We start from the raw sequence: 27,914 nt of genomic DNA, 5'->3' as shown, positions 1-27,914 counted from the left end.
AGCTGGTACCCCTGCTTCATCACCTACCTATGAAAATAGCCACGGTTAATGACTTTTTCTTCTAAAAATGTTTCTCAGTGCAATTGTAAGGGCACCACTAGCTGCTTTTAAGCCATGCTTGTCAACGGAGGATGATCTAGACTAAAAGTTGTTGCTTTAGGGCCTAAACTCATGCTCTCTGTGTTAAAAAAAAAAAAAAAAGAGAGAGAGAGAGAGAGCACAGCCATTTTTAATTAAAAATATTTCTATAACCTAGGGCTGGAAATCAAGTCAAGTGGGTTATTAATTTATATATACATTAGAAAATAGAAAATACACTCCTAAAATAGTACAGTTTTATTTCATATTACCAAAACTTCATCTGTCTCAGTTTGTTTAAACAAATGTCCTTAGAAATCATGTCATTTTTCTCTAAGGCATCATCACCAACTGGCTAAGCCTCCCGCCTACATCCATGCAGCAGCTCCAATGGCCACTTTAAAAAGTGTTTTACAAATGCTGACTCTGCTGATTACTTATCCATCTAAGAGACAGACTCAAAAAGGTTTGTTTTGGTTTGTTGTCTTTTGTCACAATGATTTAAATCAAGTATCTGTAGGACAAATAAAAAAGTATACACCCCATAAAAACAAACTTCATCTTAGAAGGAAGTGACAATGTTTTAAAATATATTTCCATGTATTCCACTTAACTACAAAAAAGTTCAAAATTCTCATATACTTGTACAATTTCAACAGTCTCATACACCATAAATTTAATTAAGCGATTAGTCATAATCATATTAATAGGGAATACTCCGGACACACTCCTGCCTACTGTACTTTGGTATTCTATCGTGTTGAATTCTTGCCACGAGTCAGAGTCCTGAGCAATTTTGACTTTGAAACACTGAACTAAACACAAGCCATGGGCTCCATCAAGTGACTTTTTCAGGCATGAGAAAAGCAAAGATGAAGAATAAAATGAATTAAAGAGCCAGAACAGATTAAAATATGTAATCCATGAGCAGTTCCCCTGGAGGGGGGGGGGAGCAAAACCCAATATTTCTACTGGAAGAATGTGGAGATTTTATATATTAATTAAACAATAGATGATGGGTTTGCTTTATCATAAGTGTCTTTCAGCAGACGAAAATTTAACATATTTACCAAACGATTTAGGAATGAATGTGGTATTATGATGTCATGCATTTACTTGCAAAAATCTAATAACACATCAAAAAAAAAAAAGAAACATGCATATACACCAGGGTAGCTATGGGACAAATTTTAAATTTAATTAGAGAAAAACATCATTATTTATCAACTTTTCTATTTAAAAATGTCTATAAAATAATGGAGTGACAATAATAAAAAAATAAATAAATGTTCTTTTCTCATCCTAATTCTAAACCTGAGAATGTGTCCTGAATTACAAGGAGAGACCTAGACATCCAAAGCTCCATCTCTAAAGGAAATTATTTCAAAAAGATATAGCTCCTGCATGTTCAGGGATGCTGATAAACTGCGTGCCTTTTCTCCATTGCCAGCACAGGGTATTTCCAAACATAGTGGCTCTCCTCTGCTACAGCACAAGAATACAGAACAATGTTTCTTAGACATCAGATTCCTGACTAATCTTGATACATAGGTAAGACACTAATTATGAACCAAACAACAGTGTGCAGTGTGACAAAGGTAAATAGAAAACACAGTGCAAAATTTTGTTCAGTAAGAAAAATCGAACATCATTCTTTTTGTTTTAAAAGATTGCCCATCATATATCCAGAAGATTTCCCAACCGGTAAGAAGGACACATGTTCCACTATGTTCATAGCAGCCTTACTTATAAGAGCCAGAAGCTGGAAAGAACCCAGATGCCCCTCAACAGAGGAATGGATACAAAAAATGTGGTACATTTACACAATGGAGTACTACTCAGCTATTAAAAGGAATGAATTTATGAAATTCCTAGGCAAATGGTTGGACCTGGAGGGCATCATCCTGAGTGAGGTAACACAATCACAAAAGAACTCAAATGATATGTACTCACTGATAAGTGGATATTAGCCCAGAAACTTTGTATACCCAAGATATAAGATACAATTTGCAAAACACATGAAATTGAAGAAGAATGAAGACCAAAGTGTGGACACTTTGCCCCTTCTTAGAATTGGAAACAATCACCCATGGAAGGAGTTACAGAGACAAAGTTTGGAGCTGAGACAAAAGACCATCTAGAGACTGCCATATCCAAGGATCCATCCTATAATTAGCCTCCAAATGATAACACCATTGCATACACTAGCAAGATTTTGCTGAAAGGACCCTGATATAGCTGTCTCTTGTGAGACTAGGCTGGGGCCTAGCAAACACATAAGTGGATGCTCACAGTCAGCTATTGGATAGATCACAGGGCCCCCAAGAGAGGAGCTAGAGAAAGTATCCAAGGAGCTAAAGAGATCTGCAACCCTGTAGGTGCAACAACATTATGAACTAACCAGTACCCCGGAGCTCTTGACTCTAGCTGCATATGTATCAAAAGATGGCCTAGTCGGCCATCACTGCAAAGAGAGGCCCATTGGACACGCAAACTTTATATGCCCCAGTACAGGGGAATGCCAGGGCCAAAAAGTGGGAATGGGTCATTAGGTGAGTTAGGGGGAGGGCATGGGGGACTTTTGGGCTAGCATTGGAAATGTAATTGAGGAAAATACATAATAAAAAAATTTTTTTAAAAAAGATTGCCCATTTTAAAGATATAGTTACTAAGGTTGGTAATCTAGTTTTACATTTTAAAACCCTTTTTTTCATGAAACTTTCTATATTTGATAAACATTATATTTGTAAGATTTCTAGTATTTTGTCTTAAATAAACACACTTGGCACACGTCTTTAATCCCAGCACTTGGGAGGCAGAAGCAGGCAGATTTCTTAGTTCGAGGCCAGCCTGGTCTACAAAGTGAGTTCCAGAACAGCCAGGGCTATACAAAGAAACCCTGTCTCGAAAAAAAAAAAAACAAAAACAAAAACAAAAACAAAAAACAAAAAAAGCCTCAACAACAACAAAAACAAAAACAAAATCAAAAAACCCCACACACTTAAGCACTACAGCCAAACTATGATTTTCAGTCCCTACATCCACCTTCATCTTGTCATACAATAGATAGACCATTAAGTGATGAAAATAATTTGGGGAGTATCAGTGTGCAACTTCAAATATTATACACTAAACATTTTATTTTCCACTAATGCAGCACGCTTACTAAGCTAATAAAGTAACTTTTCTCTTTGCACTTGAAAGAAGTAAAATTCTCCTTTTAGAGGAATAAGAACTCTTATGTGTCAGCAGAGCTTTACACTATGAAATTGCCTCTTTTTTTCTTGTAACTTAAAAAAAAAACTCAATTTCTAATGCTCAGTATACAGATGCTCTGGAAGGGGATTTAAATTTTCAGACAGGTGATATGGATTAGGTCCTGCTTAGCAAGCATGAAGACCTGGGTTGCATCCCTATAACCCATGTAGGGAAGAAGAGCGCTTAGTGCTGTGGCAGTGTCCTGTAACTTTCACACATGTTATAACATGTGCCCACATGTGTTGTAGCATGTACATACTCACACACGCATAAACAACAAAATGACAAAACTTAATAATACTATAAAGTGTAAGTTTTAAAATCAATATGTAAATAAAGGCTTACAGGTTGTGATTGCTTTAAATGGATTGACACTACATTAAGAGCAAAATGCACAGTGGTTTTCTTTTCTGTTTTTTGCTTTGGTGGGTCTTTATTTTTGAGGCTATGGAATGGAGAGGCAGACATTAGAATTGGGATGAGACAATACTATAAATTTATGGAATAATATGCAATAATAAAATTAAGGATATGAAAACATTTTATAGATGATGAAAATAAATGTCAGGTTGAACTGATATGAGAAGATACAGACCATTTTATTACTAAATCATTAAAAAAATGAAAAACTGGGAAGAGAAAGTTACTAGAAATATAATTTTCATAATCTATTCTAAAGCATTTGTTAGGTTTTCGAACAAAACCACAGAATAAATGTTAATTCAATTAGTTTGAAGCAGATTAGATTTAGTTTATATCCTTCTCAACCTCTACTAATCATGATTCTACACTCAAAATAATTTTTTTATTTTTTTCACTTTTAAGCTTAATGGATATGTGTGGGAAGCCGCAAACGCCATTACAAGATGGCGCTGGTTTCTTTAAGCTGATGCCCATGATTATGGGTAAACAACCAATGTGCGCATGTGCATAAGAGTTTTTTTGCCAGTCACTGCCTGGCCCGAGGCATATAAATGAGGTACTGGTAGCATAACCAATCAGGTATGGACACGTCACTCGTAGGCCTATATAAGCAGCGCCATTTCTGGGGCTCAGGGTCGTTCGCCTACGCAGTCCATGCTCTCCCAATAAACGTGTTGCAGAAGGATCCTGCTGTGGCGTCTTACTTGCTGGCAAGTCGGGCGTCCCACAGATATGTCTTAATATATTACAAATGCTATTTTTGTTTTGTATAAAATTATAGTCCCTAAGTTTATAAAATGATTATTTTTGTGTTTAAACAAGAGACAATGAAATATTTTTGTAGACAACAAAAGCAGAAAGACCCAAGTGCAGTTAACCAGCTGCAGCTGTGTTGTCAACTTGGGGTATAGAGTAGTAATTTGTAAAAGTTACAAGAAGATGAGAGACTTTTTAAATGTCACTCTAATTGACTATTGACAGAAAATTATGAACAGTGGTTGATGACTTGTGGTCCCTAATTAAAGGAAAGCTCCTCATAGCACCAGCATTATTAGTCTAACAAACCATCCTAAAAACAGAGATGAAGACAAAATCAAACAGAAAGCCTTTAGGTTGATTCTCAGATCGTGCAGGAGGCACGATGGCTTTCACTTTAGTAAATTCTAGTCATTCAGTCATACTCCTTAACAGAAGAACTCACAGTCCCCAAGAGTCATGCCAAGACTTAAGTATAAGTAAAAGAAGTCATGTATAAAGTATTTTTGAAGACACATGAAAATAGAGATAATTTAAGCACTGGTTATATGTCAAACCTAAAATCTTTACATTTGAATGATTATAGAGATGTCTAAAAATGTAGGCTAGGAAATGCTAACATTAGTGAAGCATTACCAACAATAATTTGGTTATCCACCATAACTTATGGTACGACCTTATTGCAAAGACACCAGATACACTGGTGACAGGACATGGAGAAACTAATTTGATTCTGACCAGGAAGTTTTCTCTCTGTTGGCTAACCTGATAATACTAAAATGACTATACAGGCTAAATATCCATATTTAATTTTCTTACAAATATTAAACTATATGCTTAGAAGTGCTTTATTCCGTTGGTCCGAGACCCGCCGAACTTAGGAAATTAGTCTGAACAGGTGAGAGGGTGCGCCAGAGAACCTGACAGCCTCTGGAACAGGCAGAAGCACAGAGGGGCTGAGGCAGCACCCTGTGTGGGCCGGGGACAGCCGGCCACCTTCCGGACCGGAGGACAGGTGCCCGCCCGGCTGGGGAGGCGACCTAAGCCACAGCAGCAGCGGTCGCCATCTTGGTCCGGGACCCGCCGAACTTAGGAAATTAGTCTGAACAGGTGAGAGGGTGCGCCAGAGAACCTGACAGCTTCTGGAACAGGCGGAAGCACAGAGGCGCTGAGGCAGCACCCTGCGTGGGCCGGGGACAGCCGGCCACCTTCCGGACCAGAGGACAGGTGCCCGCCCGGCTGGGGAGGCGACCTAAGCCACAGCAGCAGCGGTCGCCATCTTGGTCCCGGGACTCCAAGGAACTTAGGAATTTAGTCTGCTTAGGTGAGAGTCTGTACCACCTGGGAACTGCCAAAGCAACACAGTGTCTGAGAAAGGTCCTGTTTTGGGCCTTCTTCTTCGGCCAGGAGGAGGTCCAAATACAAGATATCTGCGCACCTTCCCTGTAAGAGAGCTTGCCAGCAGAGAGTGCTCTGAGCACTGAAACTCAGAGGAGAGAATCTGTCTCCCAGGTCTACTGATAGACGGTAACAGAATCACCAGAAGAACAATCTCTAAACAGAGTCAACTATAACTACTAACTCCAGAGATTACCAGATGGCGAAAGGTAAACGGAGGAATCTTACTAACAGGAACCAAGACCACTCACCATCACCAGAACCCAGCACACCCACTTCGCCCAGTCCAGGGAACCCCAACACACCTGAGAACCTAGACCTAGATTTAAAAGCATATCTCATGATGATGGTAGAGGACATCAAGAAGGACTTTAATAAATCACTTAAAGAAATACAGGAGAACACTGCTAAAGAGTTACAAGTCCTTAAAGAAAAACAGGAAAACACAATCAAACAGGTAGAAGTCCTTACAGAAAAAGAGGAAAAAACATACAAACAGGTGATGGAAATGAACAAAACCATACTAGACCTAAAAAGGGAAGTAGACACAATAAAGAAAACTCAAAGCGAGGCAACTCTAGAGATAGAAACCCTAGGAAAGAAATCTGGAACCATAGATTTGAGCATCAGCAACAGAATACAAGAGATGGAAGAGAGAATCTCAGGTGCAGAAGATTCCATAGAGAACATCGGCACAACAATCAAAGAAAATGGAAAATGCAAAAAGATCCTAACTCAAAATATCCAGGAAATCCAGGACACAATGAGAAGACCAAACGTACGGATAATAGGAGTGGATGAGAATGAAGATTTTCAACTCAAAGGTCCAGCAAACATCTTCAACAAAATTATTGAAGAAAACTTCCCAAATCTAAAGAATGAGATGCATATGAACATACAAGAAGCCTACAGAACTCCAAATAGACTGGACCAGAAAAGAAATTCCTCCCGACACATAATAATCAGAACATCAAATGCACTAAATAAAGATAGAATACTAAAAGCAGTAAGGGAAAAAGGTCAAGTAACATATAAAGGCAAGCCTATCAGAATTACACCAGATTTTTCACCAGAGACTATGAAAGCCAGAAGAGCCTGGACAGATGTTATACAGATACTAAGAGAACACAAACTGCAGCCCAGGCTACTATACCCAGCCAAACTCTCAATTATCATAGAGGGAGAAACCAAAGTATTCCACGACAAAACCAAATTCACGCATTATCTCTCCACGAATCCAGCCCTTCAAAGGATAATAACAGAAAAAAACCAATACAAGAACGGGAACAACGCCCTAGAAAAAACAAGAAGGTAATCCCTCAACAAACATAAAAGAAGACAGCCACAAGAACAGAATGCCACCTTTAACAACTAAAATAACAGGAAGCAACAATTACTTTTCCTTAATATCTCTTAACATCAATGGTCTCAACTCGCCAATAAAAAGACATAGACTAACAAACTGGCTACACAAACAAGACCCAACATTTTGCTGCTTACAGGAAACTCATCTCAGAGAAAAAGATAGACACTACCTCAGAATGAAAGGCTGGAAAACAATTTTCCAAGCAAATGGTATGAAGAAACAAGCAGGAGTAGCCATCCTAATATCTGATAAGATTGACTTCCAACCCAAAGTCATCAAAAAAGACAAGGAGGGACACTTCATTCTCATCAAAGGTAAAATCCTCCAAGAGGAACTCTCAATTCTGAATATCTATGCTCCAAATACAAGAGCAGCCACATTCACTAAAGAAACTTTAGTAAAGCTCAAAGCACACATTGCGCCTCACACAATAATAGTGGGAGACTTCAACACACCACTTTCACCAATGGACAGATCATGGAAACAGAAACTAAACAGGGACACACTGAAACTAACAGAAGTGATGAAACAAATGGATCTGACAGATATCTACAGAACATTTTTCCCTAAAACAAAAGGATATACCTTCTTCTCAGCACCTCATGGTACCTTCTCCAAAATTGACCACATAATAGGTCACAAATCAGGCCTCAACAGATTCAAAAATATTGAAATTGTCCCATGTATCCTATCAGATCACCATGCACTAAGGCTGATCTTCAATAACAAAATAAATAACAGAAAGCCAACATTCACATGGAAACTGAACAACACTCTTCTCAATGATACCTTGGTCAAGGAAGGAATAAAGAAAGAAATTAAAGACTTTTTAGAGTTTAATGAAAATGAAGCCACAACGTACCCAAACCTTTGGGACACAATGAAAGCATTTCTAAGAGGGAAACTCATAGCTATGAGTGCCTTCAAGAAAAAACGGGAGAGAGCACATACTAGCAGCTTGACAACACATCTAAAAGCTCTAGAAAAAAAGGAAGCAAATTCACCCAAGAGGAGTAGACGGCAGGAAATAATCAAACTCAGGGGTGAAATCAACCAAGTGGAAACAAGAAGAACTATTCAAAGAATTAACCAAACGAGGAGTTGGTTCTTTGAGAAAATCAACAAGATAGATAAACCCTTAGCTAGACTCACTAAAGGGCACAGGGACAAAATCCTAATTAACAAAATCAGAAATGAAAAGGGAGACATAACAACAGATCCTGAAGAAATCCAAAACACCATCAGATCCTTCTACAAAAGGCTATACTCAACAAAACTGGAAAACCTGGACGAAATGGACAAATTTCTGGACAGATACCAGGTACCAAAGTTGAATCAGGATCAAGTTGACCTTCTAAACAGTCCCATATCCCCTAAAGAAATAGAAGCAGTTATTAATAGTCTCCCAGCCAAAAAAAGCCCAGGACCAGACGGGTTTAGTGCAGAGTTCTATCAGACCTTCAAAGAAGATCTAACTCCAGTTCTGCACAAACTTTTTCACAAGATAGAAGTAGAAGGTATTCTACCCAACTCATTTTATGAAGCCACTATTACTCTGATACCTAAACCACAGAAAGATCCAACAAAGATAGAGAACTTCAGACCAATTTCTCTTATGAACATCGATGCAAAAATCCTTAATAAAATTCTCGCTAACCGAATCCAAGAACACATTAAAGCAATCATCCATCCTGACCAAGTAGGTTTTATTCCAGGGATGCAGGGATGGTTTAATATACGAAAATCCATCAATGTAATCCATTATATAAACAAACTCAAAGACAAAAACCACATGATCATCTCGTTAGATGCAGAAAAAGCATTTGACAAGATCCAACACCCATTCATGATAAAAGTTCTGGAAAGATCAGGAATTCAAGGCCAATACCTAAACATGATAAAAGCAATCTACAGCAAACCAGTAGCCAACATCAAAGTAAATGGAGAGAAGCTGGAAGCAATCCCACTAAAATCAGGGACTAGACAAGGCTGCCCACTTTCTCCCTACCTTTTCAACATAGTACTTGAAGTATTAGCCAGAGCAATTCGACAACAAAAGGAGATCAAGGGGATACAAATTGGAAAAGAGGAAGTCAAAATATCACTTTTTGCAGATGATATGATAGTATATATAAGTGACCCTAAAAATTCCAACAGAGAACTCCTAAACCTGATAAACAGCTTCGGTGAAGTAGCTGGATATAAAATTAACTCAAACAAGTCAATGGCCTTTCTCTACACAAAGAATAAACAGGCTGAGAAAGAAATTAGGGAAACAACACCCTTCTCAATAGCCACAAATAATATAAAATATCTCGGCGTGACTCTAACGAAGGAAGTGAAAGATCTGTATGATAAAAACTTCAAGTCCCTGAAGAAAGAAATTAAAGAAGATCTCAGAAGATGGAAAGATCTCCCATGCTCATGGATTGGCAGGACCAACATTGTAAAAATGGCTATCTTGCCAAAAGCAATCTACAGATTCAATGCAATCCCCATTAAAATTCCAACTCAATTCTTCAACGAATTAGAAGGAGCAATTTGCAAATTCATCTGGAATAACAAAAAACCGAGGATAGCAAAAACTCTTCTCAAGGATAAAAGAACCTCTGGTGGAATCACCATGCCTGACCTAAAGCTTTACTACAGAGCAATTGTGATAAAAACTGCATGGTACTGGTATAGAGACAGACAAGTGGACCAATGGAATAGAATTGAAGACCCAGAAATGAACCCACACACCTATGGTCACTTGATCTTCGACAAGGGAGCCAAAACCATCCAGTGGAAGAAAGACAGCATTTTCAACAATTGGTGCTGGCACAACTGGTTGTTATCATGTAGAAGAATGCGAATCGATCCATACTTATCTCCTTGTACTAAGGTCAAATCTAAGTGGATCAAGGAACTTCACATAAAACCAGAGACACTGAAACTTATAGAGGAGAAAGTGGGGAAAAGCCTTGAAGATATGGGCACAGGGGAAAAATTCCTGAACAGAACAGCAATGGCTTGTGCTGTAAGATCGAGAATTGACAAATGGGACCTAATGAAACTCCAAAGTTTCTGCAAGGCAAAAGACACTGTCTATAAGACAAAAAGACCACCAACAGACTGGGAAAGGATCTTTACCTATCCTAAATCAGATAGGGGACTAATATCCAACATATATAAAGAACTCAAGAAGGTGGACCTCAGAAAATCAAATAACCCCCTTAAAAAATGGGGCTCAGAACTGAACAAAGAATTCTCACCTGAGGAATACCGAATGGCAGAGAAGCACCTGAAAAAATGTTCAACATCCTTAATCATCAGGGAAATGCAAATCAAAACAACCCTGAGATTCCACCTCACACCAGTGAGAATGGCTAAGATCAAAAATTCAGGTGACAGCAGATGCTGGCGAGGATGTGGAGAAAGAGGAACACTCCTCCATTGTTGGTGGAATTGCAGGCTTGTACAACCACTCTGGAAATCAGTCTGGCGGTTCCTCAGAAAATTGGACATAGTACTACCGGAGGATCCAGCAATACCTCTCCTGGGCATATATCCAGAAGAAGCCCCAACTGGTAAGAAGGACACATGCTCCACTATGTTCATAGCAGCCTTATTTATAATAGCCAGAAACTGGAAAGAACCCAGATGCCCCTCAACAGAGGAATGGATACAGAAAATGTGGTACATCTACACAATGGAGTACTACTCAGCTATTAAAAAGAATGAATTTATGAAATTCCTAGCCAAATGGATGGACCTGGAGAGCATCATCCTGAGTGAGGTAACACAATCACAAAGGAACTCACACAATATGTACTCACTGATAAGTGGATACTAGCCCAAAACCTAGGATACCCACGATATAAGATACAATTTCCTAAACACATGAAACTCAAGAAAAATGAAGACTGAAGTGTGGACACTATGCCCCTCCTTAGAAGTGGGAACAAAACACCCATGGAAGGAGTTACAGAAACAAAGTTTGGAGCTGAGATGAAAGGATGGACCATGTAGAGACTGCCATATCCAGGGATCCACCCCATAATCAGCATCCAAACGCTGACACCATTGCATATACTAGCAAGATTTTATCGAAAGGACCCAGATGTAGCTGTCTCTTGTGAGACTATGCCGGGGCCTAGCAAACACAGAAGTGGATGCTCACAGTCAGCTAATGGATGGATCACAGGGCTCCCAATGGAGGAGCTAGAGAAAGTACCCAAGGAGCTAAAGGGATCTTCAACCCTATAGGTGGAACAACATTATGAACTAACCAGTACCCCTGAGCTCTTGACTCTAGCTGCATATGTATCAAAAGATGGCCTAGTCGGCCATCACTGGAAAGAGAGGCCCATTGGACACGCAGACTTTGTGTGCCCCGGTACAGGGGAACACCAGGGCCAAAGGGGGGGAGTGGGTGGGTAGGGGAGTGGGGGTGGGTGGGTAAGGGGGACTTTTGGTATAGCATTGGAAATGTAAATGAGCTAAATACCTAATAAAAAATGGAAAAAAAAAAAAAAAAAAAAGAAGTGCTTTATTCCTTCTATTGTCTGTTTAAGTAGACATTTGTGAAATCTTTCTCAGCATCATATTCAACAAACCTTTATCACATTTCTCCCTGGATAAACTATAACTTTCTTAAGGCAAGAGGCCTGGCTTGTCTTAGTCCACATTGTATTTTGTGCACGTAGGGGAAATGTAAAATTTTAAACAAAGAGCATAAGGAAGGTAGCTCTGTGTAAACATTAAGACCTGTACTGTGCTAGTTGGTAGGACCAAAGCTTTTCTCTGTGACCACAGCACACATGATGTGTTTGGGAAAGTCTCACACAAGGTGAGCTACAGGAAGGACAGTTAAGAGGAGAGGTCACAAGTTGCTAATAGAAGTCAGCATTTGAGAATTTGTTTTCAATAAGATAAGGAGTCTTTGGAGATTGACCTAGGCTGCATCTTAACAGATTTACAGAATTACTTTTTTTTAAAGGAGTGATGTGGTCTAACAGAGCACTGAAGTATCCCTTTGGCAACTCTTCTGAGAGTAGCATTCCGAGAGACAAGATGAGGAGAAACTTGCTAAGGGGGTATTAGCCAAAACTCAGCAAGGAGACCCCGAGGACTTGAAGCTAGAGGATAACAAGCAGATGCTGAGGTTATGCTCTCTGTTGTCCAACGTGTGTTAATTGGACTAATAGGCAGCATCAGCAAAAAGAAGCAAATCAAAATGGCTGTGTAGTAATGGAATGGTACTCCTGGTGAGGCAACATAGTCATTAAATAAAATGGAGGGAGAGAACTTTGCGGGAGAATTGTGATTCTTGTTACATAATACAGATTGTACTCAATTTATGGTTGTTTGACTGATAATGACTTAATGTAGAACACTTTTAATAGGATGGTACAAAAACCAGAATTTGATTGGTAAAAAAACACCCTTCAAATTTGAACTTCCAGATTTCCCTAGTCTAGCATGTGGTATAAGGTAGTCAGTAAGCTGCATATTAATGTCAGCCATGTCTTCAAGAGAGTAATCAACCTGTATGTCACTGTGCACTTCATTGCCAGCTGTTTTGTATATCATGTTTTGCATTGATAACCCATTATATCTTCAAAATGCCCACCTCTGTCTCCTGAGCTAATGCAAACATTCTGTTTTACACTTTCTCTACAGTATTCAATAAATTATATGTCCATCTACATGTCATTCTAAAATAGACTTTGTATAGGTGAATTTACACAATTGCAGTATAATATGTGTACTAAGAGGATTTAAACTAAACGAACCTGAGATGAAAAGTTTGGTATGCTCCATGTATTGAATCCATTTATGACTTACGGCATTTTAACTTACAGTGACAGAATTGGGATTTGATTACAACCCAAGTCAAGAAATACCTGTAGTTATGTCAAGTCACTGGTTAGATCTATGAGTCTAGAAATAAACATTGAAACCTAGCAATTGGTAAATGATGTTTAAAAACCATATGACTACATGAGGTCAGCCAGGGGAAAAGCAGTGATTTACTAAACTACTTTTGCTCCAAGTGATGAAGAGAGGGCATACAGGTGAGGAACAACCAGGAAAGGAAGCTAACTAAATCCAGATGCAGAAGAAAGAAACAAAGAGTGTAATACTCAGATAAAGTGAAGGAAATGTTACAATATTATGGCCAACTCATTCTACACACATCACCTAGCTAACTACATCACATTCCTCCTACAGATCAAGATGTTTCTTTGATAAGGCCCTCTCTGAACAAGTATGGGCAGTTCCATCATCTTCCTCTACATCTCTACATCAAAGGATAGGTCTCAATAATCCTCAGTAACTGGAAACTGGAATTCTGAGAAGCATCTAAAGAAATGTTCGGCATCCTTAGTCATCAGGGAAATGCGAATCAAAACAACCCTGAGATTCCACCTCATACCAGTCAGAACGGCTAAGATAAAAAAAAAAAAAAAAAAAAAAAAAAAAAAAACCTCAGGTAACAGCAGATGCTGGCAAGGATATAGAGAAAGAGGAACACTCCTCCATTGTTGGTGTGATTGCAAGCTTGTACAGCCAATCTGGAAATCAGTCTGGCAGTTCCTCAAAAAAATTGACATAGTAATACCAGAGGAGCCATCTATATCACTCCTGAGCATATACCCACAAGATGCTCTAACATGTAATAAGGACACATGCTCCATCCACTATGTTCATAACAGGGACATTCATAATAGCCAGAAGCTGGAAAGAAGCCAAATGTCCCTCAATAGAGGAATAGATACAGAAAATGTGGTACATTTACACAATGAAATACAACTCAGGTAATAAAAACAATGACTTCATGAAATTCACTGGCAAATGGATGGAAGTTGAAAATATCATCCTGTGTGAGGCAACAAAAATCACAAAAGAACACACATTGTATGTACTCACTGATAAGTGGATATTAGCTCAAAAGTGCAGAATACCCATGATTCAATTCACAGTCCATATGAAGCCCAAGAAAAAGTAAGTCCAAAGTGTGGATGCTTCAGTGCTTCTTAGAAGGTACCCTCCCAGAGCTCGTGTCTCTAGCTGCATATGTATCAGAAGATGGCCTGGTTGGCCATCAGTGGAAAGAGAGGCCCATTGGTCGTGCAAACTTTATATGCCTAAGAAAAGGGGAACTCCAGGGCCAAGAGGTGGGAGTGGGTGGGTGGGGAGTGGGTGTGGGAGGGTGTGGGGTACTTTTGGAATAGCATTGGAAATGTAAATGAAATAAATACCTAATAATAATAAAAAAAAAAGAAGGAGGAACAAAATACTCACAGGAGGAAATAGGGAGACAAAGTGTGGAGCAGAGACTGAAGGAAAGACCATCCAGAGACTGCCCCACCTGGGGAACTATCCCATATACAGTTACCAAACCCAGACTCTATTGTAGATACCAAGAAGTGCTTGCTGACAGGAGCCTGATATAGATGTCTCTGGAGAGGGTCTGCCAGAGTTTGACAAATACAGAGGTGGATACTTGCAGCCAACCATTGGACTAAGCATGGGGTCCCTGATGGAGGAGTTGGAGAAGGGACTGAAGGAGGTGAAGTGGTTTGCAACCCCATGGAGAGAGCAACAATGTGAACCAGCAAGACCAACCAGAGCTCCTGGGGACAGGACCACCCAAAGAGTACACATGGTGGAACCCATGGCTCGGGCTGCATAAGTAGCAGAGGATGGTCTTGATGGACATGAGTGAGAGGAGAGGTCCATGGGTCTGAGTGTGCTCAATGCCCCAGGGTAGGGGAACACCAGGGCAGGAAAACAAGAGTGGGTGTGTGGGGGGGGGCACCATCATAGAAGCAGGGGGAGGGAAAGGGGAATAGGGGGTTCCCAAAGGGGAGATCTGGAAAGGGGAAAACATTTGAAATGTAAATAAAGAAAATATCAAATAAAAAATACAAATAAAATAAATATTATTTCATGTGAAAAAAAAACAATCCTCAGTACATCAGCTATCACCACAGCCTCACTTCCTTGCCCTTCTGCTAATGCCCAAGCTCCTCAAAAAATGTAAGGCCTCGAGGGCCAGAATTAGAAGCATAATCACTGGAGTTTGGTAATACACAGAACAAGTGGGAATTGAAAGTTACATGTACAGAGAGTTACATGTATACTACATGTATAGAGAACATGTAGTACATTAGAAGGTACAACACTAAGTTTGCAACTATCATACTACAGTCCTCAAAATGTGGAAAACAAACAACAACAACAACAAAAACAAAAACAAAACAAGTGATGCTAAGAGAAGGGAGAACTCATGGATGAAGCCAATGGACAGAATTCATATAGATAGCAAAGCAAACAGACATGGATAAGGACAGTTCAGTGCTCAGTAGAATCCCAGAACGAAGACAAATACCAAGATTTGATATCTGTAAGGATCAAGACTATCCTATCAATTCTTTCCTTCTCTCTCTCTCTCTCTCTCTCTCCCTCCCTCCCTCCCTCCCTCCCTCCCTCCTTCCCTCCCTTCCTCCCTTCTTTCTTTCTTTTCAAAATGGTCAAACAAATAATCTAATCTAACATAATATAATGTTCTTCCCTGTATATAAACTTTACTGAAACATTAAAAAAGGGTAACTAGTATGTATAAATACATATGTTCTACCTGGTCGCTGAATCTCTCATTATGTACAAGTAAATTATTATTCTATTTCAGTGAAGTTTAATACAAATTTGTTAATGTACTTCATTTTAGGATTTTAGTGATGACTATGCCCAGTATTTTCAGGTCTTCTCTAATATCTAAAATGCCAAACTTATATTCCGGGATCAAAATGGAGTTGACTGTGGTAATCACCAGAGACTGTGACTCAAGACACAGGAAACATTCTGCATGAGTGACTGCTAAAGGAAAGTATCGATTCCCATTTATTTTGTCTCCTGTTGACACACAATAGTGGTCACAGTCGTGATCCTTTTAAAATGGATTAGCAAGGAGCTGTTAGGAAATGAACTGAGCCCCCCAAAAAATGGTATTTTGTGTTTGCCTACATTTGATCCATTTTTCAGAATTTAATGCCCGGGCTGGTTGAAATGTAGGATCCAAGAGCCCGACTAACACATTCTAGAATTAAATCTATCATTTGTCAATGTGGCCAATGTTGCTGAACTCAATCAGTTTGAAATGCTTCAACAAAATAAGCCTTGCAGTCCCTTGAAGACCAGAATCTGAACTGTGTAGAAACAATAAGAGTAATTTTATTTTTATTTTTTTGTTGCCAGCTGGACATAGATGCAGTCTTCTTCAAGTATACCTGTACCGTCTTTTTCTTAATTATAACAACAACAAAAAATCTATGCAGCAGGAAATTACTTGCATCATTGGCGTAAGGTATGCAAACCTTCTGCCAGAGTTTTTAATTTCTAAAATGTATTGAACCCTAATAGCTGTTCCACTCTTACTGATGTCATGGAGTTGAAAGTCCACAAGCATATAATTGCTAATTCATCTCTCAGAGTATATAACTAAGGTAACAAGTTTTATGTGTTCTTTTGTTGTTCTATGTCTAACTAAAATATATATTTTCCTTTGCACCTCCCGTGGTGATAGACTTCTTTTCCTAGCACTATTGAACTGTGTTCCACTGTGTAGATAGTGTAACACCTTCCACATCTGGTATCAGGGAGTATCTATGCACAATGGAAAGCATCCCACGGTCATCACTTTCCAGAAAGGTGGCTGTGCTTAAACTGCTTGTAGACTACATCTATACTCTGAAACCCTATAAAGAGGTCTCATCCATTTAAAGGGTAAAGGAGATGACAGGCTGCCATTGGATAGTGCACCCCACGGTGTCACCCTTCAGTAGAACTCAGGTCATTGTGAGAATTCTGAGTTCAGGTTTTGTGTGCCTCCCTTGTTGTGACAGTTAAATATTGTAAATCGGTTTGAATTTAATTTGCCCACTTTATGTGTTACATATAAACACTGAGACATGTAAGCCATGTAGTATGCGAGTATGTGTGCAGAATCCAGTCCTTCCGTATGAATGTTAAGCTCGCTGAACTTAGCCATATCGCTACTGAATTCTTTCTCTCCAGATGCTGGGCAGCCATGTTGTCTGTGGTGCAATAATTTTACATGGATACTCTTCATTGTTTTCATACTATCTTCAACTGTCATATTTAACTTCTTTGTGATTTTGTTCATATGTCTTCTCTAATAGGGATATTCTTTACAACTTCCCAGTTAATTCATTAATTTCTTAATAGAAATCTTATAGCCTAACAACTCTAATCTAGGAAAATTTCTCGACTTTATATATTCAGTATTTCCATAGAACACTGCAAGAATCTTACTCTAATCTCTTCTGTAATATGATGAAACTATATGTGTTTGCTTCTTCTATGGAAAACCGTACATTTCTTGATGGGGGCATTTATTTTGTGCTTTCTTACATTATATATCAACAAAGCTGTCCTGAATTGAACAGTTAAACTGAATAAAAATATTATTTTAAATTGAATTCAGCCCATGAAGTAAGTTGCCTTAAGATACATCATCTATTAATTCCTTCAGTTGCATAGCTAAGTAACTTTTATATAATAGGAAAATCTTATGAAAATTTATGAAAGAACATTCAGTCATTGTCAAGGCCAATTTAGGTTTTAAGTACTCGTGTTTTTAAAAATTCAGTGTCTATTAAAAATTAGGATTTGGTACCTAATATGATATGCTATGAAAACAGAGCTTTAAATGTTGACATAATGTATATCTCACCCTAATAAAAAAACCGATATTATGTTAAATATATACGATTATATACTAATTTCATGCATTGTGTGTGTAACATACATATTTTATTATATTTAATGCATAAAATTTTTAAAAATTATAAGAAGTTATAAAATAAGATGTTAAATATTCATTTAACTTATAACTATTATATTTAGAAAAAATGTATTCTTTTCACTGGATATTTTGTTCAAAAACTGTCTGCTTTTTATATTTTTTTTTCAGTTACATAAACAACTCAAGCTAGCTCTCCTCTCCCAATAATTATTGTAGAGAATCAAATCAGATATTGATCCTGGCCAACTGTTTTGTTTTGAGAAGCAAAACACTAGGATTCCTAGTCATTTCAAAGTATCTTATTTGAAAAAGAAAGTTAGAGCTCTCCAATCTCTGAACGTTCAGGCCTCGCACCTCTGCATACAAACTGCAGTATTCGCAACCCTGACAGTTCTCCTGTGTTAGAGGACACACTAAAGCCCACTCGGTCTTCTTTCCCATTGACAATCCATATTTCTCTTTTCATAACCTGTGTATACAAGCCTGTCCTGCCAGATGAAACAGATGCAGACATCTTAGGCAGTTTCCAACTGTGAAACTCTCATCTACCTGATTTGTTGATTAGAATGGAATATCCATTCTCCTGTATTACAGTATGCCCAATCCCCTGTACCATTATAGTCTATGTATCACATGCATATGCTGTTTTTCCAGGAATCAGATCGACCGTGCGTAACCTATAGTTCGTTAGTCTTCAATGTACCCGATCTCAACTTCCATTAGCCGTCTCTCTTACCCTGCTCATGAGGTTATGATATAACGTTTCTTTGTCTAAATTGAAATCAGGGAGGCTATAGGTGAATTTATTGAGCAAACTCTGATTTTAGGATTTATATTGGTTAGAGAAAGAAGCAGTTATCAGGTCCATCCAAAGCATATGGCTGAAATACCAGAATTCCTAGCTAGAATTATTAGGAAAGAATAGACTTGTCCAATTAGGAATATTTAGAGTTAGAATCGTGGTTGCCTGTTAGAGTGTTCCTGCCTTATGGTATATCTTACCTTAACTTCCACATGTGCCATCAATACTGCAAAGTTGGTGAGGTGGTTACAGGAGCATGTAGTATGTGTCTTGTTGGTTGTCAGGAGTCGACAGCCTTGTGTTGACCAATAACCTGTCATTGTGCGCTTGGAATAGCTCCAAAATGAACAGTTAGGGTTGAAATTTTCTTCTGACTGCTATGGTGGAAAAAGATCAATAAAGGCAATAACTATTTTACAATCGAGTAAATGAAGTAGGCACTTTCTCTACCGACAGCGCAGCCCCATGCTCTGTTGCAATCCTTACAGAGGTGTGTTCAGTGCGTTCATATTAAGTGGCCCTCATCAATTTGAAGTGAAATGGAATACCTGGTATTTATTCTGTCTGACTAGAAGTGAGATTACTATTTTCCAATGGTGTTCATACCAAAACTGATCTTACTAACACTGTTTTGAAATTGTATCAGCTTTTAAATTTAAAAGTAAGAGAAATTGTTGGAAAAAAATTGTAAAAGGGTGGTCTTTCCCTTACATTAACAATTCCAGATTTGTAAATGTACAAAAATATATCTTTAGACACAAACAAGACTGCTTATATAATAATAGCATATGAAATTCTGTCCAGTTCAATATCATACACTACAAGCTCTTTTAAAAACTGCGTGGTATATATTTAGAGTACATAATATTTTATTATATATTACATCTAGGTGTAATATTATTTCTATATGGAAAAATTAACATATCATTTCATATAAAGACAGATATTATATATTTTCTATGGCATATTTATGAATATTTCTGAAAACAACCATGACTGTACTCATTGATGATATAGTCTATGTTACATAATAGATAAATATTAAAAGAAAATTAATATATTTAATAATCATCCATAACAAATATAAATAATATGGACAATGAAACAGGCCATGACATTTTCTTACCTTGATGTGTTTAACAGTAAATACCACAGGATCAGCCAAATACACTTTATTACTGAATTCCTTATTTATTGCTGCTGTAATAACAGGGGAATTGACGATAACCGAGTGATTTGTGGACATAGCTTCTGTGCCCAACTTCATACTGGCATTCTCCGTAGACAAATAAGGACCCAGGTTATTATACAGGACAAAAGCCACTCTAATCTCTCCTAAAATAAATACAAATGTGAGTTAGAAATTGGAAGAAATGGATTCGTTTCTACACTCTGCTGGAGTTTGTAACTCTAGTTAGGTGGTGCAGTCAAGACTATATAAATATATATTCACAGACATAAAACCAAGCATTCATTTGCTTGGTACCAAAGTGCTAAGCATCTGATGAGGAAAGGGAAGTGGAATTTGATTGAGATCACTATATATAATTTCTTTAAACACCGAATCTGAATCTGAAGCCCTGTCTCACTGCGTCCTTGAAACTAAATTCAAGATGCTTCCTCAACACAGAACCAGAATCCAGAACCAAATATGTTCTAGAACCAAATACAAGACCATCTCTTTATACTCTAAAGAAAAATTATGTACATAGCTTCAAAAACCTTAGCCATAAAAATGGAAAATTAAACTTCAACAAAGCTAAAATTTTGAACTTTTTAGAATATACCATCAAGAAAACAAATATACGAACCACAGACTAGGGAATATGGGAGTCTGGAATTACAGAACATTCATGTTTGTTAACAATACAGTAATAGAAGATACTTAAAATTATCCAAAGAGATTAATGGACAATTTTAGAAAAAATAAAACAAAAACCATTTTCTATAACAAAAGATAGTTGGAATGATTAGCAATTAAAGAAACAAATGGTAAAAGTACATTTGCAATACTATTTTATACCCACTTGATACTAATGTTTACACGGACTTGAAGCAGTTCAAATCCTTGTGCCCTACTGATGGGAATACAAAATTTTGCAGTGACTTGGAAGCACTTTGACACTTTTTATAAAGCTGCGGACATATTGACCCTTCCTGGATAAGTAAGAACATTTACCACAAAGAAAACAATTTGCATGAGGCTTTTTACAGAATCCTTATTGATCATAGCCTCTATCTTGAAAGAAATCAAATAAAAGAATAAATATATCACAGTAATAGAATATACTAGGTGTCAATACAGCACAAAATATTAATAAATGGAAAATGTGGCTGAATCTCAACGTGACTTTTTGGATTACTTAATCTACACAGAAAATAATTCATATTGGGTGATTCCAGCAATATGAAGTCTAAAAACAAAATGATAATAAAGATCTTCCTTTAGGAGGAGACGAAGAAAGAGCAGTAAGTAACACAATGGTAGAGGTAGTAGGGAACACTTAGTTTCCAACTTGTTTTTCTACCTGTTTTGTTTTATCTGTAAATGTAAATTTAACCGTCAGATTTAAAGTAAACACTCACAGTGTATATATTTTATTGTGTTTTAATTATATTACTGTGAATTTTTTTTAAGTAAGGACACTAATTGTTTGTATTTGTCTAAGAATTCAACAATCATTTTCTTTCTAGGCCACTGTCTGCACAAAATCACAAAGTCCTTCTACCTTATGACCCTTTGTGATAATTCTCTAATTATGGTAATTTTAATGTTTACTTTTTTCCCTTTTGTTGTGTTATTATTTTTATCATTACTTTCATGGTAAAAGCCAAACCCTATGTCTTAATTCTATTATGATATCAGAGTTGGACAAGAAGCAGATGCTACCCTGACCACTCCAGTTACAAAGATCAGAAAGGCAAACTCTCTGTCTTTAAATCTCAAGGTCAGAAAGAGAAAGAAAAAGCTTGTGTGTCAAATGAGAAGCTTGTTTGTGTGTGTGAATGTGTGTGTGTGTGTGTGTGTGTGTGTGTGTGTGTGTGTGTGAGGGGGGGGGAGGAGTGGGGGGAGATAAAGAGGTATGACCATGAATACCTTATATAAATATATTTATGTTTATGAAATTCCCTCTTCTTGAGAATTTATATACAGAACATGTACACAGACTCATTTTTCCAACTAGCACTGCAAACAAGTTCCATGGACACTCCAGGCAGACGCACTGAATCATACATGATGACTTCAGAATCAGACAGGGTCCAGCGACCCACCATGCAGAAGGTAGAGATGTCAGTGGCTGCAGTAGCAGAGTTACTGTATCCAGAGACATTCCAGAAGTTTCTATGCTATGTGGTAGGCTGCTGTTTCTTTGCATCCATTGTCTTTTTAATAATCTTACAAAGAAATTGTAATGGAGGCTACATGAAGGAAGAGGGCATTCTTATGTTTACTTCTATCTTAAATATACCTATATAACACTCCAAATCCAAATAATAGCAGCTCACTGAATACTTATCAGTTACATTAGAGAAAAGAATTTCTTTCTATATCTAGGATAAAACTTATGACGCTTGAAGGCGACACTTAGGATTATTGAAGCACTGTGCCTATGAGGTCCTATGGGCTTCATTCCTGTTGATTTAGAGGTTTGTGTTTTGTTTATGTTCTCCCTCCATTCCTTCTGGCTCTTACAAGATAGAATGAAAGTATGCCACTGAGCATTGAGTAGAACTGCTATGACTAAGACAGCATACACCAGGTCTGCAAGAGTCTGCACCAGATGGGTCTTAGAGCTGAAAGGAGAAGCGGACACATAACTCCATCCCCTTACCAGAAGCTATCTCCAGTGGAAAACAAGTTGCACATGAAAATATAGGTTTTCCGAAGGGAATCTCACGGGGAAAATAAGCTTCTCTTCAGTGCAGGCTTCATGCCCCGCAGTAGATGGACAATGGAAAAGAAATCATTGGCACCGCTGGGGTTTCCTTGTTTCACAATGACATGTCAAAGGCTGTTTTGGTTATTGGTGTCAATTTAATCTTATTTTAATTTTACTTATTTAACTTGTATATTGTTTCTCTCTTTTACCTTACAGTATTTTTGCAAACATACTATGGCTTCCAGCTTAGTGTTCCTATAGCATTCCTGAGTGTGAGAATGAGTGGGTCTCTGATGCCTTTTCCTAGGCTCTCATCCTTCTGGTTTGTTGGTTTTATCCTATTTGAATGTGGTAGTTTTTATTTTATCTTGCTTCATTTAAGTATCGTCCCTTAGAAGCCTATTTACTTCATAATGACAGACAGAAAGGGGATGGATCTGGGAGGAGTAGATGGAAAAGAAGCCATAACCAGGATATTTTATGTACAAGAAAAAGCTAATTTCAATAAAGGGAAAATAGAAGCAGATGATAGAGAGGCTGCCATGGAAAGAAAAGCCCCGCTGTAGGACCATGATTTGGATGATGGATATAAGTCTAACTATTTAGCGTGGATCACAAATCATGCAGGCGAAAAGATACAAAGTGGGACAAACAAGACAAGATGCTCAAGACAGGCAGGGGCAGGACTCCTTCAGGCAGGTGGTTTTATCCCCTGTGCTATTAGAAAGGGAACTGATGAGAGCTCTGTCTGAGAAGAACCCTTTCTCAGTGGGAAATGAAGTTAAAAGGAGGAGCAGAGAGGAAGTGCATACAAGGATCTGTTTTTATGTACACCACCTTACCACTCTACACAATCTTACCACTGCCGCGGACATGTCAGACCTAGTCTGATTGTCAGCATAACAATGAATTCTACATGTCCTCTTAAATGATTTCTAATGCCTTGAGTATATTTTATTCCGACAGCACATTAAAATGATTGCTACTATTAGAAAGATCCATTTTCAAAGCTATTTTCTCTCTATGAAGCAACAGTTCTGATTAAGTTAGTACAATCTCAGGTCATCTCTGTATCACCTAACACGTTTTTCCTGCCTTTGTGAGAAATGGGATATTATTATTATTTATTATTATTATTATTAAAGATTGGTGAAGCTAGGAATATGCTTTCTTTATGGGTTTACTTCTACATTTACATTATTTCTTAAGTGAATTTAATTTAGCACTCTGATCAGCATTGGAGTTGGTTTCCAACTTACCATTCCGGCCATTTTGCTTTAATGTGTTTGCTGAGAGCTGGATGGTACTTCCGTGGCCCATGTTCTCTGGGAATTTTAGATCTTCTAGGTTTCCTTCCGTGCTCAGTCTTGCAACTTCTAACTCTGTTCATAACATAGAGGCGTCAGGGATCTGTAAGAAATCTGGCGAAGCTACAAGAATAACTGTAATCTCTGAACTGTTTTCTACAGTCAGGATTTAAGAATTCTTGGTCTATTTGTCATGTTAAAGGCATGTGATTTGTTCAAAAGTATATGGTTAAAGTTTGCACGTCATTATAAATTAAATAAGCAAAGATGTGCAAAAATTATGTAAAAACTTTAAATGTATAATAATCAAGGTTAATACTCAAAATTCAAGTCCAAGCCCTAATACTTTTTAATCTTTGCTTTTTAAGTCAATTTTCAAACTATTTTCCATATTTCATGAATTATGTAAAAATCTTTTTATACTCAATAGATATACTGTCATGTCAATATTGATCTACCTACAAATCTAATATAAATAATAAAACAGTTTTTATCAAATCTCCTGAAATAAAATTGTCAGCTACATCCTAAAACATAATAAAAACAGATTTATACTTATTTGAAGGGATGATACAAGTTCTAAGCACTAACATCATCAGGCGAATGACTTGTTTCTTTTAGAATATAACTCAAGCATACTAAAAAGACAAACAATCCTTGCATTAGGAGGTCAAAATTGTAAGTAGTATAAAACCTATATAAATACATGCCTACATTAAAAAAAAAATCTCACTGAATTAATCTCTAGATAATACACTGAATATGGAATGCTCTATAGAGGTTAATATGCATGAATTCAGATCTTGTTAAATTGAAAGCTCTCCTACTTTGAAACACGCAGTAAAATAAACTGAAACATGGTTCATGACTGGGGTGTCAGATTTTTTTTTTCTTTTCCTGCTACAAAAGTGACTCCAGACCTTCTGTCTTAGCAAAAGGTCACTTACGAATATTGTCTGTATTCTCCCTGACAATGTCGGTCTTCAAAAGGTTATCAGCTAACACGAAAGCGCTCTCCTCCACAGTGTCAAGCAACATGGTGGCCGCACGCAGTTGATCACTTGTCGTCAGGTCTCTCCAGGCATTCAAAGCTTGTGGCTGAAGGAGGTTGTTAACTGTCTCCACCATCGCCTAGGAGGGGACCAAAAGAATGGCACAAGTCTCTAGTGAACCCGCGTAGCTGTCAGGAATCCAGGTGTACATGCTGCCCAGCAAGCAAAGAGCAGCAGTGTGCATCAGATCACTATTGTCCCAGCCTCCCCTGTGACATACTGCAGCAGAAGCATTCATTATTTTTCTGTAAATCCCTTGCTGAGACATTGCAAGCCTGCTGTTGTCTTCTTTTGAAGAACAACAAATAGAACCATGCTTGTTCCTTAGAATCAACAGCAGAGCCTTCAGTAAGACTATGATCACATAACGAAATGATTTGGCTGAGGGAATAGTGGCACATAATTTAAACTAACAAGTTTCATCCTCCACAGAAAATAACGTTGTGCCGTACATCTCCAAAGGACCAGATGCCGACCACAGCAAAGACCGAATGGATGACTACATATAGGAGATGCCAGGGACTTGTTGCCTATAGGTTGTGGACTCATGAAGCAAACGTTTTTCCCCTTTGTCTTATTCTCACCTCCTCCCTTACTATCAGCCAGCTATAAAAATATCACAATGGAGAAAGTATCAAAGCATTTATACTGTCAGTTACTCTGAATACATTGTGTAGTGTGAAACCTTAGCACTGTTTACCACTTGGGAAGAGAGTAAACAGTTGGACATCATTACCTATGGCCCTGAGGTGTTTCTGTTTTCTTTATAAAGTCAGCAGTAGATACATCACACATAGAGACAAAGTATCACAATTCTCATTGTTGCATGCAGAAGAATAATCTCTGTAGCTACCATTTATATATTCCCTGTGGTTTCCTTTATGTGGTAGGTTACAAAAAGAAAACAGTTCTCCCATGAAGTCTTGGGTTTCATTCAAACACAGAAACCAGCAAAATAGAAAAATACAACACCTGCAGTTTGAAAGTGATCATCCCTGAACCCATTCATTATGAAGTTTGCCTCCAATGAAGATAGAAAGGCGACTAAACAGCCAGCGTAGACACAGTCTCTAGGCAGCGCATAAGAGTTTTAAAACCGGATGCACATTATTGACATATTGGCAAAGGGATTGGCTGAGATGGGAGTCAGGTCCTCTAAACTACTGTGTTTTCTTCTGGCTGGTGTTTTCATAGGAACCCAGTAATAACTGTTAAAAAATTCAGCTTCATAATGAAACACCTTCACTGCCAATTAACACCAGCTTCAAAAACTAATTTGCCTCTTGATAAAGTTGTTTTTTTCCTTGATATTTTCAAAGCTATCCCAACTTCTGGGCAAATTGTCATCATTAGATTTTGAAGTAAAATAGCCTTAGTACTTTGCATTAATAAACATATACCTACACACTTCAGGGACCACCAAAATGACCCGTTATGAATTTAAGGAGTGAATACATTTGTTTGTGTGCTTGGCTCTGGCATGCTTTCTAGGTTTGGAGTATGACCTGAGAGTCACGCAAAACATTTCCAGACCGCAGCAGCATTAGCTGCTTTCCAGGAAGTATTCCATGGGAGCCAGGCCAATGGGAGTCGCCAAAAAACAGGCACCAGTAGTAAAACAAGAAATGAAAGTTTAGTTATTTCTAAAGCTAAACAGTGAAATTGGAACTACCCAGTGGAGGGAACATTAATCCTAGGATTAGATGTTCCCCAGAATTCATCAGCAATGCTCAGAGAAGTTCCTCAAAGAATTGAAATTATCCCTTGTCTTGAAAATGGTGTAGCCATTTTTAGCTGTTAATGACTTCAAGGGTCACAAAATAATCTGGCATTGAAGTTTTTAATCTTACCTTAAGGAATGGGTACTGAGAATACTATAGTATTTCTATACTGTCCTTTGTTGGTTTTAGTTCATTTAAAAGTTGCTAAATGATAAAAACAGAAAAACAAACAGAATGGCCATCTTTAACAGCACATCCCAGCAATTCTATAAATAGCACATTTCAAAATTCAATGATTAAGCAGAGAAAGTGCATAGATGAGTCTAGAGATCAGTAATCCAAACCCCCGACAATGAAAGCTCACAAACAGATGGCTTCACTAGCGAATTCAACCAGACATTTAAAGAATTAATAGCAATTCTTCCCGAGCTGTTCCAAAAGGTTCAAGAGGAGGGAATGCTTCCAAATCCATTTTATGAGTGAGAATTTCTATTCTGATACAAAAGCCTGACACAAGCTGCACAGACTATAAAACTACCAGTCATATCCCTGATGAATGTGGATGCATAATTCTTCAACAAAAGGCCAGCAAACCAAACTCAATAGCACATTAAAAGAACCATCTATTATAACCAAATGTAATTTATTTCTGAGATGAAAAGATAGTTCAACACATAAAATAAATTGATGTGATGTACTCCCTTAGTAGAATAAGGGATAATGTCACCTTATTATTTCAATAAATGAAGAAAAAGCATTTAACACAATTCAGCACTTTTCATGATTAAAGCCACACCAGCTAAGCAAGAATAAAAGGAAATGACCTAAAAATAATAAAGGTCATGCAAGGCAAGCACTCCACTAACATTATGCACAAAACTATAATTTTACATTTTTGGCTTTTAAGGTCAAGAGTAAACTGGACATGCCTACTATAGGTGCTTTTACTTAAAATAATTACTTGAGGCTATAACCAGAGCAATTAGACAAGAAAAAAGAAATAAAACCCGTCTAAATTGGTGGTGAAAGGATAAAATTATGCCTTATTACAGATTA

General features: G+C 37.7%; 1 protein-coding gene across 39 annotated transcripts in view; it reads right to left on the bottom strand.

Moving 5' to 3' along the window:
- Positions 1–27,914, bottom strand: part of Adgrl3 (adhesion G protein-coupled receptor L3) — an 808,741-nt gene that overhangs the window by 114,101 nt on the left and 666,726 nt on the right. For 38 of the 39 annotated variants that reach the window (XM_011249474.3, XM_017320921.2, XM_030254561.1 and 35 more), the window contains 4 exons: positions 25,033–25,216; positions 24,038–24,160; positions 20,024–20,232; positions 19,098–19,274 (listed from right to left, as the gene is read on the bottom strand). In XM_011249474.3, coding sequence (XP_011247776.1) covers positions 19,098–19,274; positions 20,024–20,232; positions 24,038–24,160; positions 25,033–25,216 — 693 coding nt within the window. The remainder of the gene's footprint in view (positions 1–19,097; positions 19,275–20,023; positions 20,233–24,037; positions 24,161–25,032; positions 25,217–27,914) is intronic. The other variant, NM_001359833.1, reaches the window with a different exon arrangement.

The sequence above is a fragment of the Mus musculus genome, chromosome 5, assembly GCF_000001635.26.
Source record: "Mus musculus strain C57BL/6J chromosome 5, GRCm38.p6 C57BL/6J".
NCBI classification, from domain to species: domain Eukaryota; kingdom Metazoa; phylum Chordata; class Mammalia; order Rodentia; family Muridae; genus Mus; species Mus musculus.
This window is presented reverse-complemented; position numbering and strand designations above follow the sequence as displayed.